The sequence below is a fragment of the Limanda limanda genome, chromosome 23 (genome assembly GCF_963576545.1).
Source record: "Limanda limanda chromosome 23, fLimLim1.1, whole genome shotgun sequence".
NCBI classification, from domain to species: domain Eukaryota; kingdom Metazoa; phylum Chordata; class Actinopteri; order Pleuronectiformes; family Pleuronectidae; genus Limanda; species Limanda limanda.
Window position 1 is genome coordinate 4,693,714 of NC_083658.1, and position 15,290 is coordinate 4,709,003.

General features: G+C 46.2%; 1 protein-coding gene across 3 annotated transcripts in view; it reads left to right on the forward strand.

Moving 5' to 3' along the window:
- Window positions 1–15,290, forward strand: part of LOC132996611 (gamma-aminobutyric acid receptor subunit beta-3-like) — a 49,883-nt gene that overhangs the window by 17,132 nt on the left and 17,461 nt on the right. For 2 of the 3 annotated variants that reach the window (XM_061066924.1, XM_061066925.1), the window contains exons 1-3: window positions 3,843–3,922; window positions 4,019–4,110; window positions 4,339–4,406. In XM_061066924.1, the coding sequence (XP_060922907.1) occupies window positions 3,843–3,922; window positions 4,019–4,110; window positions 4,339–4,406 (240 nt within the window). Of the gene's footprint in view, window positions 1–1,615; window positions 1,664–3,842; window positions 3,923–4,018; window positions 4,111–4,338; window positions 4,407–15,290 lie in introns of those variants that run through there. The other variant, XM_061066923.1, reaches the window with a different exon arrangement.

Consider the following 15,290-nt stretch of genomic DNA (forward strand, 5'->3'; position numbering starts at 1 on the left):
TAGCATCCCAGGATCAGACAGAAAGTAACATCATCATTCATAATAATCATAATATTAACGCCAAATAAGAATGGTCACAATTGTTTCTATACAGCGTCTTGAAGCTATGGTGCAATGGAGAGAAAACTACTGAAAAAAAGAGCATAAGTTTGCATATTTACAAAAATAATACATATAAGAAAACATTTCCTTCAGTATTTACAGTGAGTCACAGTTCTTCATAGCAATATGACAAAATCTAATATGTATATGGATCCTCCTTACGCTCGGTGACGAGATAGAACATAATAGATCAACCTTGGATTTATATAATGTTTTGTTGTTTATCAAATGTTTGTTAAAAACCTGAACCTTCGCCCAGCAACACTCTTAGATACTGAGTACCGCTGCTGCTTTTTGTTTAGCCGCTGCACATTCCACAGTGGAGGGGGGTTGGGGGTCCGCCACCCATGTAATGGCAGAAATCGACAGGCTATTTATTAGAGACCAAGGGGGGGGAGTGAGTGAGGAAACAGCAGGCCACTCAGTTTCTGAATCTGAATCTGGGTCTGAATACTGTGGGTTTCAAGTGGTTCCCTTCCTGGCTGTTGCCATGAGAGGGAAACCAAGCTCCATGTTTCACACACAAGGTAATTAGTGGCTGATAGTTCACCTCCCTCTCTACTTCTCTGTAGTCCGACGGAAGGTGTGTGTATTTGTGTGTGTGTGTGTGTGTGTGTGTGTGTGTGTGTGTGTGTGTGTGTGTGTGTGTGTGTGTGTGTGTGTGTGTGCGTGTGTGCGTGTGCGTGTGTGTGTGCGAGTGACCGCTCCTGCAAACGGCCAGGGCATATCCATTCAGGGGGATGAGGAGGAGAAAATGTAGAAGGAGAAGGAGGAAGGTGAGGAGGAGGATGTGGGTGAAGAGAAGGAGGAAGATGTGGGTGAAGAGAAGGAGAAGGATGGAGGATGATGGAGAAGGAAGATGAGTGTGAGGAAAAGGAGGAGGATGAGAAGGATGAAGGAGAAGGGGGAGGCTGGGGTGAGAAGGAGGATGACATTGAGGAGAAGGTGAAGGATGAAGAAGGATGATGAAGGAGAAGGGTGGAGAAGAAGGATGCAGGAGGATTGTGAGGTGAAGGATGATGAAGGAGAAGGGTGAGGAGGAGAAGGAGGATGAGATTGAGGAGAAGGAGAAGGGTGGAAGATGCAGGATGAAGAAGGATGATGAAGGAGAAGGGGAGGTTGGGGTGAGGAGGAGGGTGAGGCTAGGGTGAGGAGGAGGGGGGTCGTCTCCCAGAGGAAATGGAGCCTTCTGATATTTGCCTGCAGGCTCATCCCTCTGTTTTGATTCCTGCTTCGCTGCAGGCGTTGAGAAGGAAACAGCAGCTTTACACACAGATCAATGAACTTGCATAATAAATCCGGTTTGTTTGAACAGTGAGAAAGTGTTGAAACCTACTTAATGTACATTCACACTAATGTAAACCAGTGAAGAAAATGAATATAAGAAATAGTTGCGTGTCTTGATGTTGATTTTGTGTTATTGGTTGTGTTTGGTGATTAATCACCCGCCTGTTCATTTCATTGGCTAAATGTTGCCGTGTTATTAATGATGTCCTCGCCCCTTCTCTTCCAGGAACGCTGTTGACGGAAACAAGAAGTTGTTCGCCATCTATGACACGAGGTAGGAAATGTCACAACACAAACACACACACACACAGACACACACACAGGGAGTCTCTAACATGCATACTGCAGAGCCCTCGGCTTCAGACGAGGAGAAGAGTTCATCAAACACGATTAACTGCTAATCAATCACCAGCATTGATTAATGTCTGATTAATGAAGTCGGCTCCTTCTCTCTACATTATTCATGTCCTGCCATTTTTATAGGAAACACAGGGGAAGGGGTTCGGCCTGAGGGGCACTGTAAAAAATGTCCACTTGAACAAGTTGGTCAAATCTTATCCAGGAAAATACTTGGTTCAAATCAGTAGAAGAAAACTGTCTGAAGACACTGTGTCGCTGAGGGAAGAGTATGGTGGCCCTGAGCGGTCAAAGCACCGCAATGTGAGAAAACACATTCAAATACACAAAACAGGTGCAAACATACAAAACACACGTGGAGAAATCTGCTTCATCAATTTCGCAAACACATGTGTGGCAAAGACTCACAGCACTTTGCCTTTGGTTGTGTATTTGGTTGAGTTGTGAGTATTTGGTTGTTATTTGTGAATATCGGCTATATAAATAAAATCTGATCGATTGAATTAACGATTGAAACTTGAGATGGGAAGTTTGTGTGATCAAGCGTCATTTCGTGGTTTGACCCGTAAAGTCAGAATCTCTGGGTCTGCTTAAATCTTTCCGATTGTTTTTCCTTGAGGATCCGATCTGTTTTCTGTCTCCAGAGTCTAAACTAAACCCGGAGAAGCAGATTTCACTTTCTGAGCTCGACATTTGTGCAACAAGCTCCCGGATCAGCTACGAATCTGAGTTCTTTCAAATCCCTTTCCTGTTTTCCACGGCATTTTATTAAATCATATAATGAATAATTTCTTAAAATGCATTTGCTGTTATTTTGACTATTTTATTTCTTACTCAATTTACTTATTCTTTTGTTTTGTTATAACTCTTTTTAAATCTCTTATGTTTCTTTTACAATCAAACTTGTTGTTGAAATGTGTTTTACAAATAAACTTTCCCTATTTTTACCTTTGTGCGAAACTTATCATCAGCTCAATTAAAACAGTTCAAGATTTTTCTGAATCATTTTAACAAAGCGCCACTCACAGAGACCGGGGCCTATTGGAATCGACCAATCACGTTGATTTAATTTTCTGATTTCTTAATTGCTCGTTGGACAGAGAGTTTAAAACTGATTGAATCATAATCAATCAATAAAAAGGACATATCCATCACAATAAGGTTCCTGGGGGGATGAATGAATGAATGATGAAGATGAATTGCAGCTGTATCATCAAAATTGTCTCTCTAGTGTTTAATTACAGCGTCGTCTGTTCACAGCTTCCTCTCGGGAACCAATCAGCTGCACGTGTGCAAAATAATAATTAAATAAAAATTAATCATTATTACTATTACGGCTTGGTTGAGTTTCCTATAGTTTCTATAGTGACGCGTTCTTTAAAACTTGGAGAAACTGTCCACACTAAGCCCACTGTGAGAAAAGGTGCCCACCCCAAAATTCCTGATTGCCCGCCCCCCAAATCTGTGCAGTCTATATCCGGCCCTGGCTTGGACTTGCACTGCAGCTACTGGTGGGCACGTTTTTTTACAGTGTGCATGTGTGCTCCTCGCATTTGAACGAGCTGAATGCCTCCACCACCACCAGCACCTCCTCCTCCTCCTCCACCAGCAGCAGCAGCACCATCTCCTCCTCCTCCAGCAGCACCTCCTCCTCCTCCACCACCACCTCCTCCTCCACCTCGTCCCTGCACGCCCAGCTCATCAATATGCGCTTCAGCTGCTCGGTGTGAGATCCTCTTGCACGGAGAGAAACCAGCGGAGCCAGTGTTCCCAGTGTTCCCAGCGTGGAGGCGATGTCACCTCCTTCACACCTGACTCCATCCTCCTTCCCTCCTGACTCCAGCCTCCTCCTTCACACCTGAATCCATCCATCCAGCCGCTGTGACTTCTCCCGCTGCGCTGGACTTGTGGTCTGGGTGGGGGGGGGAGCGATCCATGGATTTCCTCTGATCTGATCCGGAGCGCGTCCTGGACTGTGCGTTGATCTCAGGGGGGGGCGGGGGGGGCTCTCTGCTGCACACACAGACACACACACACTCCGGGGTGCCGAGGGGAGAAGAGAGATTTGATCGGGACTAACTCAAGGAGACAGGGGGATGTTCGCTTTGCACCGGCTGCGCCAATTCCGCGTGTTTTCCGCACTGGTTGTGGGTTCGATTGTGTGCTGCGCAAGAAGGTGAGTGCGTGTGTGTTTGCGTGTGTGTGTGTGTGACGGGTCAAGGTTATTGCCCTGATTGGCTGATTGATGCAGATGTTGTCCTCTGGTCCGCAGCGTCAACGAGCCGGGCAACATGTCCTTCGTGAAGGAGACGGTGGACAAACTCCTGAAGGGCTACGACATCCGACTCCGGCCGGACTTTGGAGGTATGTGTGTGTGTGTTGTTGTTGTTGTTGTTGATGATGATGTTGTTGATGATCTGCACCCCCAATTCCCCCTTTTCCTCAAATTCAATCAGCTTTCTGTTTGGCGCCACGCACAGTGTTGTGGTCAGGTGTTGGGGCCTGTGCACACACACACACACACACACACACACACACAGACACACACACAGACACACACACATGTGTAACCTGCTGTTTCACCTCTTCCAGGGGCTCCTGTTGCAGTTGGGATGAGCATCGACGTGGCCAGCATCGACATGGTGTCAGAAGTCAACATGGTGAGTGGATTTACTCGCCACTAAACGCTTGTTTCTCTGTGTTTACTCGACCGCATAATGCACTGCACCCCCCCTGCCTCTGCGCCCATGCACTGGCACTCATGCAACATGATTTCTGCAAGTGGGGAAGTGCTGATGTAAATCCAGTTTCTCCCTGTGAAGCCATTACGTGACGCCCGGGATGGATGGGCCGGCTTTCCTGTAAGCAATAAAACATCTTTATCTCGCTCAGCACAGTTGTTAGCGTGCACACGCTGCTCAGCCCGGGTGGAGAGGAGAAGCATAATGCAGCCTCCTGATCCCTTCTCCAACAATGCTGCTCGTCAGACAGCAGCACTGACTCACAGGAGGGAAGGTTTCAGCTTCACTACAGTAGAATGCAAACATGCACTGCACACACGTCTGGGAAATTGGGAATTTACCAATGTGCTCTGCAGAGAAAGCGACATGAATACAGGACAATGTTGTCATTTCGGTTTCACTGGCCCTGTTTGGATTTGACCCGAGTGTTCAGCAGGTTATTGGAGTTGCGTCACACTGAGGAAAGGTGAAAGGAAAATAAAGGGAAGGAGGAGAAAGTTCGCTTTTGAGGTTCTGTAATCAATAAGAAGACAGATTGATGATAAAAGCTGTTTTCAGACATGAACTCAGGAAAATGTGCGGAAGTCTAGGTCCTGACATTTTCCAGAGTTTGTCTTTCACACATATGAAGAAGTAGGAGATTGAAACAGGAAAATGTCTGGAACATCTGGAGGGCTGGAGTCTGGGGGGTGTAGTATGTGATGTATAGATTCTGCTATAGGAAGCATGTGTTTTGTTTACGTCAAATCGACTCCAGCGTCGGCCCTTATTGTCAAAGTCTTGTTTTCTGTCCAAGTTGATATTTGGCATCATCTTCACGTTTGGCTCTTCGTTTTCATTCCTGAGATATTTGCATTATTTTGGTTACTTTTCCAGTTTTGTGTTTTCCCGCTGTGTTCTCACATGGGCTCACTCGGACATTAACGTATATTTTACGTAGGGAAATGGCAGGAAAAGTTCTGTAAAGTGTCAGGAGCATGTGGCTTCTTCTCATGTCCGTCCCCCTGTGGAGACATTATATCTGGAAAACGTGCACTGGTCACGTTGGACTCTTCAGACCAGCAGCCAGAGGGAACCTCAGTTCTCGCTCTGCTCGTTAACCTCTGGAGCCACAATTACCAGTGTTTCAGGAGTGTCCACCCAGGAGGCCCGGCCAGCAGACAGCTATCAGGGAGCTCTGATTGGATTTGCTAATGTGAGCAGGATGCAGTTTGCCCCGTGTTGACGCATGTAGCCACACGCAGGAGAGCAACTTCCGGCTGTTGGGTCTTAAAATATCAGCCCACGATGACCCAATTTGCACCGGAAAACAATCGACACCGTCTCGCCTCGTCGGTTTCATCCCTTTGCAGAAAAGCAGGATTTCGAGGTGTCAATGGTGTTGAGTGGTGGCCATTGCTTGTAATTGGTTTTGGATCCAGGCTCCTGAATGTCCCAGGTCGCGATAGCCGTCCCCAGAACAACACCTTCTTCTCTGTCATGTCTCACGGGCCATTGCTCGTGAAGCCAAACCCATTCTGACTTTTATTAGAGACGCCGCTGAGCCCGTGTGTTTTCACGACATTACAGCGGCGAGGAGTCAAATCCAGGTCAGTCTGGGAGGCAGCAGGTGACCTTTTGACCTCTGGATCTGAACAGGACATCATTTCACACGTATAAAGTCTGGGCCTTAGTGAGCAGAGGGGAAAACCACCAGAGAGTTTTTACTGCATCGCATCAGAATATGATTGTTTTGTATGTGGTGGGTGGTGTGTGGGCGGGTGCTGATCTATAGTAATGACTCAATCATTACCTCACCAGGTGACTGCTGCCTTTGAAAACAGGACCTTCAGTGGGTGCTTGGGGGGGGGGAATGTTTTCAGGTTTTGTTTTGTAGCAACGTTTGTCTTTCAGCAAAGAAGTTGAATAATGTTTTCTACAGAAATAACAAATATTCCTTGGTTGCAGCTTCTCCAATGTGAGAATTTGCTGTTTTTTGACTTATGTGCTATTAAATTAATAGTTTTAATGATCTGGGCAATTGATGGAACAACATATTTACACTTTGAGGACATGATGCTGGACTGTGGACTCAGATAGAGCCAAAAGGAAAAACCTGAACTAATATAGTGTTTAAAAATAAGCATATAGATCAAATGCTGAAGTGCTAAAATAAACGAATGCAGTTTCTGATAAATGAACTGTCGAAACCTGGTTTTGCAAACTCCACATTCAGTGGTGAACATTAGCCAACAGCTATCAACACCGAGCAGATTAATCTGATCGACCAGGGAGTCACACAGCGGAGATCACGCTCAGACTCGTTATTAATTAGATCTATTTCTCGTCACAGGAAGCACACGTGTGCGTCTCCTGGTCGGCGTCCAGCCTGGTTTCTGCCCCAGCGTTTGACGTTTGGATTCTTTTCACCCGGCGCTGGGCCCATCTGCGGCTGTTAGCCTGGGTGTCGCTCTGGAGGGGAAATGGATAATGACTGTATTGTCCCGTGCTTCGTCCATTCAGCGCCACTAACCAGCACAGCCCAGATAAACGCTGCCCTCTTTGTCTGTTTTGCGGAGACGGCAATTTCTCACTAGCGAGGCACCATTCTGCATTAATTTCAATAATATTTGCAGCGACTAAATCCAGCAGCCTGCTGGAGCAACCTGCAGGCACAATGCGGGAAGTCGCCTTTAAAGTCGAGGGTTTTATTGAGACAAGAAGTGCTTGTTCAGCTGAAAAAAGGCCTGGGTCCTTTTTTACCCTTAGACGAAAAAATAAAACAATTCTGCCAAATCAGATGTTTTAAGTTTGCATGTAGGCAAAGTGCAATCGGCGAGTAAAGGTCGTCCTGCTGCCGCTTCACTGTCAGACCCCAGATCAGCACTTAATGGCCTCGTTAAGGGTGAAAGGTCAGACTGAGGATTAATTGGTTGAGCAAGTTGCAGGTGAATGAGTTCGGGAGGAGAAGGTCGGACATCGACTGTCTGTGTTAAGGTCAAAGGTCGAAGTGAACAAGCAACACATGAGTGGATCGGACGTCCTCACAGGTTATTGCAAGGATAACATTTGAGTGACTGCAGGGATATGAATGTGCAAATAGAGAGAATGTAAGAGACTGAGTGAGATGAAGTTATCAGGGGAGGAAAACCTAGAGGCGTATGTACTTTTGTTATGTTGCATTGTGGGTAGAGAGAAGAGAAGGTTTCCTATATTACAACTCACAAATTTGTATTTCAGGGATTGTGGAATGGAAACCAATTTTTCATGTGCAGAAGACAGATTAACTAGATTCTAGTAGCCTGGAATCTTTATGAACATTTGTCTTCCCTCACTTTATTCTGCATCAAAGCAACGAGTTCAATGCGTCCTTTGAATTTTTTCGATGTAAAATTCAACCTCTCTTTTGTATTATTTTGTTAAAAGACTTGGAGTGGATAGAACGTTCATTATTGAGTCATGTTGGCCAATTTGGAAAATGACTAATTTAACTTCTTCTGTGGTCAGTGGTGGAAGTTGGGAAAATGAGTTTTCCATTAGAAGAGCGAGTTCATTTCACACCCACAACACTGATGGACCCACAGTGAGAGAACGGGTCAGATTCAGAGCAGCAGAACCAGAGAAACTCACCTGTTTATTCCTATTTATTTGTTTTTCCTTTCTTCCCTCGAGCAGAGAGCGGCTCGGGTTCACTCACTGCTTTACAAAAACACGAAACTGTATTTTATCACATTTTACTCACATGCAAAAGGCTTTAATGCTTGTATTCTCTTCTCCTATGTCTGAGTTATTGAAGGGAGGGTCAAGAGAAAGATGTAATTTATAAAAAGAGAATAATGAGATTCTGCAGACTGCCTCCCGCACTAATTTATTTATGGTCCCTAAAAAACAACTGATGAAAACTAGCTGACTCCTTTCTATACCTCCACTCTGGTTTTATGTGCAGTGGGAGTTCATTTCATCAACCCACGCCAGAGCATTGTGGTGGTGGTGGTTGGGGGGGGGAGGGGGGTGCTCTGTGAATTTCACTGGACACAACGCTCGGGCAGATCAAGAGAATAAAGGCTAGAGGAGAACTGTCAGATGGAGAGATTTATTGAATACGTGATTCAAACAGAAAGTGATGGATTGAAGAGGCAGAGGGGGTGGAGGGGGTGAGCCGAGCGAACGAACGCAGCATCTGGCCCCCCCGACAACCCACCTGGCAGGGCAGGTTGACTCAGTCACTTCCTGACACTCCGAGGCCGACGCAGAGCCGCGACCTCCTGCGCCGGCAGCTGCCGAATCGTCAGAGAACGCCGGCTAATCACCTCCGAGGCTCGTGTGCGGCGTGCCGGGGGGGATGGGGGGGGGCCTGCGGTGACGAGAGACGCACCAGGACGAGATCAGAACAACACGAAAAATAGATGACTCGCTCGCTCGGAAGCCAGACTTCAGAACGCGTCACCTGAGAATGTGACACTTTTGAAATGCTAATCACACGCAGGAGCTTTTTATATATTTGGGAAAATTGGGTCAATGTTGGTGGAACTCAGCGCAGTGCGTTTCAAATGTTTCAGAATGTAGTTATCCAGAAGGTTTGAGTGCAAACACACAGGTACAGCTACAGTGTAATCCTTGATTTGCCTGTCTTTACCAGGAGACTGAATTTTCCTTTTTGTTTTTTAATGCGATTTAACTTTTAACTTTGCATTCTGTGTGAATTTCAAAACCTGAGAGAAAGTCATGGTCGAGGCGTTCTTTTCATAGCATTACAGTTTCAAATTGTATAGAAAATAAAGACAAAACCTCATCGACGGACATCACCGGGGCTGATTGCAAAAGAGTACAACTTTTAGTAACTCAGAATGTCAATGTCAATTGGGAGAGGCAGTGGACTAGTGGCAGAAACTTGGACTATGGGCAGAAAAGGTCTCTGGTTCGTCTCTGGTTCGACTCCACGGAGAAACAACAAAAAGACGAACCTGGATTGATCTGTCCAAAAATCCAAGAGGATTCTCCCTACCCTGTCTGAGCAAGGCACCTTACTCCCCCAACATCTGCTCCCCGGGCGCCGTACATGGCTGCCCACTGCTCTGTGTGTCCTGCACCAGATGGGTTAAAAGCAGAGGTTAAATTTCCCTCCTTGCATGAGTGTGCTTGTGCATGTGTTTGGGACAAATAAATGTATCTTATTCTTAATCTTAATTAACAGCTTAAAAAACCCCAAAACATATTGGCTGGCCTTTTTTATGTGATATAATTCAATTGCGAAGGCAAACATCGGTCCGATCCAATGTGATTCCAGGAATATTAGTCTGTTTGAAAGTGATTTATTTTGCAGTTTGAGACTTTTTAGAAATTTTTAAAACGTAGGAGTGTTTTCAGAATCACAACCTTCTCTTGTGCAACGTGACGTCTGAGCTGCAGCTACAGACCCATGGAGGCCTTTAGTCCATTACCTGCACCTCGTGAAAGTCATCATCGCTTTGCTAAACGCCATCACGGCCTGACGAGGGCAGAGCCACTCACAGGGGGTAGGGGGGGTGGGGGGGGTCAGTGGAGCTGCAGGAACCGGCTGAACGAGCTCAAACGCCCACGACTGCACGTGGGCGTCAGTGAAGAGGTGAAAAGATTCAAATGTTCCTGCTGCCTGTAAACCAGCTGCCTGTTCTGTTCTGTGATGTCTCCCTCTCCTCTTCTTCACGTCCCAGGTGATGCATGCGTGTCGGTCGCAGCTGACTGACACCGCGGCTGATTGCACGAGGCGTCTGGGTTAATCACGTCTCCCGGTCCGAACCCGATCGACTCACAATCACCAAGGAAATCCATCGACAGCGATTAGATCAACCTTGGAATCCGGAATTGTGCCAATGTGCTAACTGTGTCACACTAATTAACTTATATAGGTCTTGCAGCAATGCAGAAAGAGCATATCTTTTTTTTTTTTTTTTTTCCTCGTGTGCTCTGAGTGTGGCTTAATATACCCCCCCCATGTCTTTTATCCGGCATCCGGCTTCCTGCCTGATGGAATGTAATTGGCCTCAGGAGAGAAAGCGCTGCAGGAGGATGACTGCGATTTACAGTAGAATAAGCAAAGCCGGCACTTCCTGGTTCCAAGGGCCAACGCATCATTTGGGGAGGAGGCGGGGATAGCACATGTCTGAGTGGCGTGCACCTTTAAGACGCTGTGACACTTGGGAGTTTTCAAATTGACAGGCATCACCCTCGTTCCTCTGTCTCTGTCACTTTTAACGCTTTGGCAAATCAAAAAACTATGAGCTGGATTTATGATGGGAGTCATCGCAAAGGTCGTCAGTCAGCCGCCGCCGTCGCTCGGCTCATTGTGATGGACACGGAAATCGAACACGTGAACAGAAAGCTGTTTTTGAGAATGATAGGAAATGAAAAGGTCAGGGGAAATCAAGCCTCTGGGTAGATAACTGGGATATTGACATGGTATAAATACATGTTATTACAGTTATCAGTAGAGAGATGACCTGGAGTGAAGTAGAGACCGGGAACGACTTGATCTGCATCCTTGCACAAATAATGATAAATGTAACAATCAGTCATAATCAGGATTCTTGAAGCTTGCTCTGCATATAAAGTGGATTCTGAACTGGATCAGTTGCAGTGAAGTACAACACTGAGACCTGAAGATAAATTACAGTCATTCCAAGCTTATTAACTGAGCAGGAAAAGATTTCTCACAGCAGAATGAGGCTTTTGTCTCATCTCTGCTTTCTGTGGGTATTTCTGGGTAATGTCACCTTTTCAAAAGTCTGAATATTCATCAGATATTCAATATTCATTTGCAGATTCTTATCCTGAAAGTCACTGACACAGAATTTGCTTCCGAGAAACTTCATTTATAAATTAGCAAACACCAGAAATTATGGTTTTATTGGTATTTTTACATAGGTTACCGGACACAGTAGTTTTATTTCAGTTGATTTGAACATAATAAGCCTCCTGATAGAACTATCAAACGTAGCCCAATGGAGAATTGTAAATAAGTTGATATAAGTTATTTCAATGAGGCCCATTTTCAGTTATTTGTTCCCATTGATGGAACCTGCAGAGAATCGCCTCCTGTTTGGTTCGGCTGCTGCCTGTGCTCTGCCTCCTCTGATCTGTTATCTAAGTGTATGACACACTCTGGGGCCTAATTTAATAAGTAACAACCTACATTCACACTGTAGCCGACAGAACCTGAAGCCGACAGCCAATTTAGGAACTGTTAAACCGAGCAGATCCACGCCGTGAGAGACAGAATCAGTTTAGCTCGCTGACGGAAGGAAATGCAAACACAGGGGAAAATGAAATCTGAGAAATGAAAGCGTGTGGACGGTGCAGTGCAGTGTCAGAGCGGCTCTGCTCATATCAGAGAAAAACGATGTGTTTGTACATCCAGCGAAGGTTGTTCCCCGGCCGCCGCTCCCTCTGTTCTCGTTATGAGTCCATACATCATAAATTATTACACACTGAGGAGATTATCCAATATGTCCGAGGCCAACACTGTCATCTCGAGGAAAAGTCCCAATTCAATCACCTCTCCGTGTTTGCGCTCTGTAAGGGACAGGGCTATTTTTACCATTCTATAGCCGCAGTCATTGAGGGATTCCCCCCCCCCTCACACTGCGGTGATGTACGCCTCTGGGCCGTCCCCCGGGGGACAAGCGGGAATTACATTGAAGTGACTCAAATTGCTTTACAGAACAGGAGGGGGTTCATATGGAGTACACACCGATTACACATCACGTCGCCAAAGTTCTCGCCATTTCTGTCTTTTTCACGTGGCTCTGCATCGATGCCGATTCTTTACCTTTCCCTCCATTGACACTTCCTGTGTTGTGGCGCCGCGGCGTGTGACGGTGGCGAGCGAGGAGCCGCAGCATATGCCGGGCAAAGGGGAACATATGCCATGTGACAAACAATGTTAGCAGGATATTTCCTCGATTCTGGCGCTAGCACCGACACAGCAGCCAGTGTGTGTCTGTGTGTGTGTGTGTGTGTGAGAGAGAGAGAGAGAGGGAGATTAACTTGAATATGGGTCAGTTCACATCCCAAACTCTGCTTATATGAGTTCTCTCACACCCGGAATTAAAGTGGTCACCCAGTCGCATTAATCTAATAATTGAGTCTCGCCTAAATTCACTTCTGCCGCTCGGCGCTGACAACAAAAGCTAATAACCAACGCAGCTGTGTGTGTGTGTGTGTGTGTGTGTGTGTGTGTGTGTGTGTGTGTTGGGAATTCATGTGTTCACGTGGGAAATGGGAGACGTGTCAATAATTCATAATCCTAGATCCTAGAACAATCTGAGCCCCACCTCTCTCTCTCTCTAAAGAAACAGAGCAGTTCCAGGGCAGGTGCTGCTTACACTCGTCCTCATCTGAAATTCATTTTGATTGTCTCCATGCAACATTGATGAGGATTCCTCGGCCGCGTGTTTGTACAGGCGCCGCGGCCGAGTTGAATCATTTATGGCGAGCGCTGCCGGAGCCGCTCTCCCCCCCCCCCCCCGGGTGCCCACCTGCTGGGTCGCTGGCGGGTGATGGAAATGCATACCTTAAGCAAGGGAAGTGATCAGGGTCAACACAAGGCAGAGTTGGAGAGACATCAGTCATTGGAAGAGGGAGTGATGGAGGGTCGAGTTACAGCAGTAATGGAGGAGAGGGGAAGTCTCCTATCAACGCTCTCGTGCTGCAAATTCTATTTCCACCGCGCGCTGTGATCAATCCTCACCCGGCGCTCTAATGGGAACGTGACTGATCACTCTTATTTCCCTTTCAGTCACAAAACCCTGGAAAGCGACGAGGATTCATTCCGCCGTCGGAGGAATGATGAACTCCGAGCGGCGGACGAGTTGATGAACGGCCTCGGTGCGAGTTGCTCTGAGTGGATAGAAGGAGAAAGAAAGGAATCGATACAGATGCATTTAGTTTCAGTGAAGCAACAAAATATTCATCCACGTTTGTCAACGTCTGTTTCCAGGTGTCGGGGAGAGTGTGAGGAATGTGTGAGGCTGGAAAGACGTTATTTCACCGATCCTTGTATCAATCAAGTGAATTAAGCAGAGTTGCATTGTGGGTAATGGCGATACCAGGAAGAAAAAACTGTCTATAACTGCTGCAGTTTGTCAATTAACAAATATGTCAATTAACAGAACATTCATCCAGCAGTAGTTTGACAATTCTGTTATAGTTCAGTGAGGTTTTATGACAAAGATATAAGAAAGTTGCCTTCTCATTCATCGTACACAAGTAAAGTGAAAATATGTGGGTCTTAGAATGTTGATCAGACAAAGAAAGATATTTATTTGTGTTAGTTTCAACAATTTTCTATCATTGATTGAATTAAATAATTGAGAAAATGATCTGCAGCCAGAGCAGTGGTGTTAAATAACTTCGTAGATCCAAAAGAGGTGATGCTTCTCTTACTACCTGATATTTTAAATGTATTGCTTTCCTATCGAAATTATTCGGTGGCAATTCGGAGCCACAGATCCGCCAAATGTTCGGGGGGGGGGCTACAGGAACCGACCAACCAACCCACGGCTTCACCACTCCCCGTTCGTGGCCCCGAGCCAATCAGCTCTGCCTCTCGTGCTGGGAGACCAATCTGTATCCTGTGCTGACTCAGATCGTCCCTGGTCACAAACCAAACCTGGTGGAAAATAACACAAAGACGAACAATCATTTAACACAACGTCGTTCTGTTCTTCAGTGATCTCATGAAAATGTAAAAAAAACTCCAGTGTTTTAGACGCATCAGAGTCGAGACAAATAACTATTTCAGTTACATAACGCACACAAATCTTTTTTTCTTTGTGGAAAGCCGTGCTTATATTGCAGTGGCTGTTTTAATCTCCTCTTTCGGTTTATTTCTTTGTCTCTTTGCCGGTCGGAGTGCACCTGGAGACCGCCGGCGCCACCGGACATGTGGGCGTCGGCCAGTGCCAGCTCGGTGCGGGCCAGGTTTCATTTCAGGGCCACAGCGGGCGAGAGGGGAGATCATGGCAATGCCCAGAGAGAGAGAGAGAGGGGGAGGGAGGGCTGCAGATACACTAAGAGAGAAACAGAACTAGAGGAAGGGGACAGTTAGCTTGGGTGAGTGGATTATGGGATGTGGGGGAAGGAGGGAGAGGATCTGTCCTCTGTCCTCTGTCCTTTTTCTTCTGTCCTCTGTCTTCTGTCTCTGTCCTCCGTCCTCTGTCCTCTGTCCTCTTTCCTCTTGCCTCTGTCTTCTGTCCTCTGTCCTCTTTCCTCTGTCCTCTGTCCTCGTGTCCAAAACCAAAACACTAGTTTCTACACACACAACCTGACGGCAGCAGTGAAAGAGCAGCGTCCTCCTGGTAGAGACTTTGTGCCAATTTGGCTTTAGAGCCAGATGGCGATGGTTGGTGACTCAGAAAAACACGAGCGACATCAGAATCCTACAGCAACACCTTCGTACTCACAAGCAATTCACTGGTTTAACAGAAAATTAATTAATAATTGAGGCTCAAAGTGTTTTCACCTCACTGGTCTGAGATCTGATTACCTTTAGGTTCTTCTTGGACAAAATAGACGGAGACAAAACGAAAACAAAGAAATGCAACGACTGCTTTTGTCTTGATGGGAAAGACGTCTTCTCTTTTCTCCCCCAAATTTATTTCACCTTGAGAGACAGATAATTCAACCAATCAGCTGCCAGGGATTTCTTTCCACCAGTTTCCGATCGAGAACAGATTATTTTTTTTAAAACCATCAGACGCCCCAGATCAATGTGTTGTGGGGGGGCCAATAATCACAGGCCGATTACTCATTCATCCATCTATTATGTATACAGGTTGTGCTTGG